Source organism: Xenopus laevis, chromosome 6S (assembly GCF_017654675.1).
Source record: "Xenopus laevis strain J_2021 chromosome 6S, Xenopus_laevis_v10.1, whole genome shotgun sequence".
Lineage (NCBI taxonomy): Eukaryota > Metazoa > Chordata > Amphibia > Anura > Pipidae > Xenopus > Xenopus laevis.
In genome coordinates, this window is record NC_054382.1 from 58,512,685 (window position 1) to 58,519,737 (window position 7,053).

The 7,053-nt window shown below is 40.3% G+C and overlaps 1 protein-coding gene across 1 annotated transcript; it reads left to right on the plus strand.

The window, feature by feature from the left end:
• Positions 1-817: 817 nt before the first annotated feature.
• On the plus strand, positions 818-6,192 carry irx2.S (iroquois homeobox 2 S homeolog). Its single transcript, XM_018269374.2, has 5 exons — positions 818-1,588; positions 2,938-3,343; positions 3,833-4,519; positions 4,995-5,067; positions 5,537-6,192. The coding sequence occupies exons 1-4, from the start codon at positions 1,352-1,354 to the stop codon at positions 5,036-5,038; spliced, it is 1,374 nt and encodes a 457-aa protein (XP_018124863.1). The 5' UTR covers positions 818-1,351; the 3' UTR covers positions 5,039-5,067; positions 5,537-6,192.
• The last annotated feature ends 861 nt before the right edge of the window (positions 6,193-7,053 follow it).

Genomic DNA, 7,053 nt, shown 5'->3' on the forward strand with positions numbered 1-7,053 from the left:
GTGTTTTTCTTTTTATGCGTTGAGAAACGGCATTAAAGAGAAAACAGGCTCTTATGATTCTAGCTAATTGGGTTTATTGATAATGTAGATGATAATAGCTCAGCATCATCTACACAGATAATTATCCCTTCTGCATATGCACAGTGCTAGTTGTAAAGATCACAAGTCATTTCAATCTATCCCTTTTGGAAAAATATTACAAATAATGTATTCACTGAGTTGCACAGAAAATGCAAATGTCTTAATACTAAATATCTATAATCAACCCATTACGCCAAACACGACCTCTTACAGGACTTCTCTCTGAGCTCCATATTCACTTGAGCTGGTTATTACAGAGAGGATTTGCATGGCTCAAGTAATAGAACTCGCAGGGGATTGTGTAGTGTATTCTTATATTTACTGCATAACTGAAGTACATAAGAGGTGATACTAAATGTTTATGCGAGTGCGGATTATCCAGACTCGGAGGTGGATAGGCAATAGATGTTTTAATGCCAATAAACTAGAACCAATTTTAAATGAAACAACCAAAACTAAACTGATGCACAGACAAACATTAGGAAACAGGAAGTTCTATAGATGCAGAGAAATCCGTGCTGTATGTGCCAGAAGCTGTACACGTGCAAAGGACTAGCAGCAAGTTGCACAGCTGCGATCCTTCCCCTGCGAGCGCTCTCCAGCTAATGCACAGCCAGGAGAATTACTTACATTACAGGAGCCTGCAGCCTCCCCTAGATGCTTACAAGTAAGGAAGAGGCGGGGCAAGGGCGGGGCCCTCAGTATATGTCGATAAAACGGCGATGATGGACAGCTCAGTTTTCCAATGACCCTCTGAAAACCCCGGTATTGCTTCTTCCCTCTGCTACCGGCTTCTCCCACTTTATACACCCACGTCCCACCCAATAAGCAGCGAACTCCTCCCTGCCAGAAAAAAAGTCCATCCTGGCAGTAGGCGCTGGGGGAGCTGGCTGGTTGCGGGAGCTCCATATGCAGCAGCCACTTTCGTGAGCACCTTGATCTCTCTACTCTGCTTCTCCTTCCTGTGCGCCTCTCTCCGGCTCATGATCTGCTTCTCCCCTCCATCACTTCTCTGATTGGATTTCTACCTATTTATCCATGATCTCACGGAGAGCAGATTGATCTGGGGCTGGTGGGTGCCTCAGAGGGGAGGGGTGGAGGCAGGACACTTATTTCCTTGCATGAGTGAGGACAGAAGCGAGAAGGCACAGCTGAGAGGGAATAAGGGCAGAAAACACTATCGTTATTGACCTGCCCCTTCCCCTTTTCACCCTGATCCACGTAACTCAGTCAGCCCCGGTGATTCTGTGCTTCTGCGCCCGGAGCTGCCATGTCCTATCCTCAGGGTTACCTCTACCAGCCTCCCGGCTCCCTAGCGCTCTACTCCTGCCCGGCGTACGGGGCTTCAGCGCTGGCCGCCCCCAGGAGCGAGGAGCTGGCCAGGTCATCGTCCGGCTCCGCCTTCAGCCCCTACCCGGGATCCGCTGCCTTCAGCGCCCAAGCGGCCACAGGCTTCAGCAGCCCACTCCAGTACTCCAGCGACCCGGCCGGATTCCCTTCTTACATGGTGAGAGCCCGCTGGGACATTTCCCCTGTCACCCCCCCCCCCCTTGTCCTTTTCATCTTCTGTTGGTTGTTTACAGGTCCCTTTGTGTTTTGTGTACCCCTGTGCTCCCCACATTAGAACATCTCCGCTGCCCCATCTAAATTTCACTCGTCTGTCTCCCCTTGCGTCTCCTTTCTGTAACTCTCACCTCTCAAGTCCTATATCGCCGATTCCTACTATTTTTGTGCCAGCGTTTCCCACCTTTCCCGAGGCTGCCCTGTCTCCCCCACAGCTCTGCCCATTAGCGATCCCCACATTATCCTGCGGTTTTTGACTTTTACAACCATTCACACTGGAAGCTCTGGCACATATGTACGTCTTAACTCAACCCTTGCAGTTTTAAACTTGTCTCTGTTGTATGTTGTTGCTTGCGACACCTATTTATATATTGCTTGGGCCTGTTCATTTGTATATGAAAGTATGTATCTGTGTAGATAAGAACGGATCTTTTATTGTTACAGACTGGCCTTTTATTCAATAGTATTCTACTGAATACTATATTTATAATCTAAAATATGTTTTCAATCTTTGTAAAAACAGATTATAAAACTCTGGTGTGACACACCTACTATTCAAACTACGCTGCTCACATAGCGATCGTTCTATTTATTTCTACACATTGTAGTGGGATACGAACAGTCTAAGTACATTATGATAATAACAAACGGGTTCAGATCACTCCAGGCTTTTGCAACTTATCAAGTTACTTTACAGGGTGTCTTTAACTTTCCTCCATTATGCAGTTTTAAATAAAGGCAATTTAAACGTTAAATAGCGCATTAAAATGCAAATTGCATGGCATTTGAACAATCCGAAATCATGCATATCTTCTGATTTGCAAATTGGATTTACAATGCATTAGATTGGTGAATTGCTCAGAGCTGCTTTTGTTTTATTTACCAGCCAGGAATAAAAAACGCAGATTTTAAACTAGAAAAAAAGGCCAAACCTCTACCTGTAGATCAATACAGAAAATATATGCCTCATTTAATTGTGATCTATCTAATTATCTTTTATTTATTTAAAAATCTTCAAGCAGACACTAGCATTATTCGCACCGGGGAGTTGCTTAAATTTAACACAATGGTAACAGCTGTGCCCTGGTAGTCAGAATTCATCAATAAAACTAGATTATGATGATGATTATGATGTTAATGATGATGCAATAATATTTTCTAAAAGAATAGATTTATATGTAAAACGAAGTTAGGGATATGTCGGCCTCATATAAAGACATATTTTATGCCATTAGAAATAGTGCTTTGATTGAAAGCACTCCCACTCAACCTTTTCACTTAATTTGTCTAAAGGGATCTCCTTACGATGCCCACACAACTGGCATGACTGGGGCCCTCAGCTATCACCCCTATGGAAGTGCGGCTTATCCCTACCAACTTAATGACCCTGCATACAGGAAAAACGCAACCAGGGACGCTACAGCCACCATGAAAGCTTGGCTGCAGGAGCACAGGAAGAACCCGTACCCCACCAAGGGGGAGAAGATCATGCTGGCCATAATCACCAAGATGACCCTCACACAGGTCTCCACGTGGTTTGCCAATGCCAGAAGGAGGCTAAAAAAGGAGAATAAGATGACTTGGGCTCCCAGGAATAAAAGCGAAGATGAAGATGACGATGATGTCGACGGGGAAAGAGTTAAAGAAGAACAATCGGAAAAGACCCAAGACAGCAATGAGACATCAGCAGAGGACGAAGGTGAGTTGTGAATGATCTTTGCACAGAGTAGGCCACGGCCCCACATACACTAAATGGTGCCCTAGTGCACACCAATGTACATTTATTGCTCTGACCCTATTAATCACGTGGAAAGAGTTATTTATTCTGGGTAGTGGTAGAGAGTTGTATATTCCATTGATTTAAAAAACGTTTATTTATTTTGTGCTGTGCAGATACCAAGTTTAAACTTTATGTGTGAATGTTTTCCTTTCTCTAACTTTAAGTACTGTGTAACTATGAAAATATATAAATATGTATGTATGTATGTATATATATATATATATTCACACATACATTCTATTGATTATTATATTACTGTCAAAGAATAAAGAAGTGTGAGTTTTCATGCAGGTATATATTAATTTGAATGATAGCTCCATGGGTCCATGATGAATGTTATGATTATGGATTTTTATTTTGTGTTTCATTAAAAATAGTATGAACATTTATTTTTTAATTTTTTTCAAGGTATCAGTTTGCACGTTGACTCCCTGACAGATCACTCTTGTTCGGCTGATTCCGATGGAGAGAAGTTGCATTGCAGGGACGCTGACCATCTTTGTGAATCGGGGTCCGAATCTAAAGAGAAATATGAGGATGAGGAAGATGACGATGGTGGTGATGAAGTCGACAGGATGCTGCAAGTAAAACATGCAACCTCATCCCCACTCACTAGAGTGGAAGCACCGATCCTGAATCATCAACAGGAGGGAAGTCCAAGAAACTTAAATAAGACAAGTTTGGACAATGGGATGTCTCCAAGTTCCCAGACACCAGCCAGCAAACCAAAACTGTGGTCACTAGCTGAAATAGCCACCTCGGATCACAAGCATCCTAACCTGGGTTCTGTCTTATCTTCAGCCACTTGTTTATCTGCTTCTCACAATCCCAGTTACCCCTCCTCTTCTCTTCTGGGTAGACACATATATTATACATCGCCTTTTTATAGCAATTATACGAACTATGGGAATTTCAATGCTCTCCAAAGCCAAGGGATTCTGCGATATAGTTCAACTGCAGTGACTGCTAATGAAGGACTAAACCAGACTGCACAAAGCACCAGTTCCATGCACAAACACACCAGTGACTCTGTAAGAACTGCCAGCAACCAGCTAGATCAGCTCTACAGGCCCACGAACTACGAATCTAAAAAAGGTAGGCTCATTCTTCAATGCCACCGTTCCATTCCCTAAGCTGCCAAGTACAATAGGGGGGAGTTAACCCTTCAGGTTGCAGGGAGGTCTGCAAATTTAAATGCTCTGTGGCATGCACGAGAACGTGGAATGGGAAAAAGGGGGTTAATCGTGAAATGTTTGTTTTGCACTTGATTTTTTAGATGCTCATAATGGAATAAAATTTAATGTTGGGTAGGAAATAGCTATCACACCTACTCATTTATTTATATTATTTAAAATGCATGGAGACACAATGCAAAATGAAATGAAACTAAAACGTTTAAAAAACACATTCATATTTTATAACTTAATGCTGTGTGTATGCGAGGCTCTAGCCTGGTATTACGTTTATAGAACATAATACCAGGCTTTGAATTTAGCTCGTTGAGAATTGGAACACATAATCTAGTTAGCTGCCTGTGTCCTGTGACTAACTGATGGTTATATTTTGACAGATCCCAGTGAAATCTGCACAGTAGGAGTACAACCATACCCATAGATGTGCAGCCAGACAGCAATGCAATGCAAGTAAGTGAGACTATCGTTTATTGCCTTGATCATGTGGGACCTGGTCCAAGATTTATTAGGCATTTATCAACGCCCCGATGTTCATTACTTACCTTGTTCCCTAGTTGAAATGAAGGTCCACAGCTACTATTTTATTTCTTTCTATAGCTATGCAGGATAGATGATAGATAGATAGATAGATAGATAGATAGATAGATAGATAGATAGATAGATAGATAGATAGATAGATAGATAGATAGATAGATAGATAGATGATACTGAGAAAAACCATGGTTTTTATAGCTGTTCTACGGCTAATATATTATTGCTTGATTGGTTTTGAGAGATGGGAACATTTTTACCAGTTTTATTTCAATTAGAATGCTGTTTATTACCTATCCAGAATGAATGCTTTATTTTTTTATGGAACATTCAATGAATTGTGTAACTAAAGGATTTTCGGTGATTTGGTTTATTCCTTGATTCGCAGGTAGATGTCACAATTGGTTTGAAAAAAAGTCAGCAAGCCATCGCCTCTTCCCCTGCTAATAAATATTACAAATACCTAAATCCGGATCACACCCTGTGCCACTGTAGAAACGAAGATCAACAGAACACTATTAAAGCTCCTTATATTTTTAATACAAAGAGATCTCCCTTGGACATATGTGAAATTCTTGGCATAGTATAGTTACCAGAATCTTGTGACTCTCTGCAAATAATGATCTGTTTTCTCAGGATATCTTGACTTGATCACGTCATTGCCACGATATGTATTCAATAGGTGTGATAGATTTAATGGTGAAGAATGGTGAGAAGAAAATATTTGTAAAAGATGTATACAGTAGAGACCATAATTCCTAAATGAGGAACTGGAGTACTTAAAATATCGGATTAAAAGGAAACACAAAAGTGTAAAGGGAAAAAAACACAGATTTGATATTTATTTTTGTAATGATGATATTAAAGTAATTTATGCAAGTTGTATTGCAAAGAAATTCCCAAACTTTGTTTGTAAATAAATTTTGCCTGGTTTTTATTTGAAAACAAAATATGACAGCTATCTATTCTTTTGGATGTCGCCGAAATTTCCTACCTTATTTATATCGCTTATTGTAAATAAAAAGAAATTCGTCTGGAAAAGGATTTTTCTGTACTGCAGTCTCTCCTGTGTTAATATTTTACCTTTCAGAGGTTTGCCTTTCTACGTGTGACACACATAAACACTTATACATGTATTATGGACCCATTTATAATAACCATTTTAAAAATAAGTAATATCATTCGCAGATGAAATATTTCATATCTTGTATATACAGGGATAGTCTTACTGTGGCAGTTTTAGCAAACGGATTATAAACTACTCAAGTAAAATCCTCGCAGAGATCCCATAATCTAAGGGTATTCTCTCATTCTGTGAAATCGTAATAGTGGTAATGTGTTGTTAAAAGCAGAAAGAGAGCAACCATTTGTTTCACACCAAGATAAATTGGGTGAATATTGCATGCCGCAATACAACAAGAATAATAGCCTCTTAGACTGGCCTTTAATCAATCATACACTTATTTATTTCAAGAACCTCATCAATTTTATTCCATGATTAATACTGTTCCACCATGCGGTCATTATTAGAGCCCAGCGGGGGAGATCCTGTATGCTTTTACTTGCTTTGGAATGGTCAGTTGGGGTTCATTACAGGCTGATATCGAACCATTTGTAAAATCTTGTCTTAACATCTGCCAGTTCAGATAGGCCGATGAGTGTGAAGATGGGAAATTGCTAGGCCAGTTGAAATTGACAAACAGATCTCTCTCCAGTGACTTTTTGTGCAGTGAAAATAAGTGGCCTGTTTGCTTCGGTCTTGTTACAAAGGGCATTTGATAGCGATATTTCAGACTTCTGCTGCCAGGCCCATCGTATTTTTAATAGGATAAAAACCCTGTTGGTCAAGGTTCAGAAAATACATTTTCTACTGTCTCTTAAATAGGATTTATTTACTTTTTATGT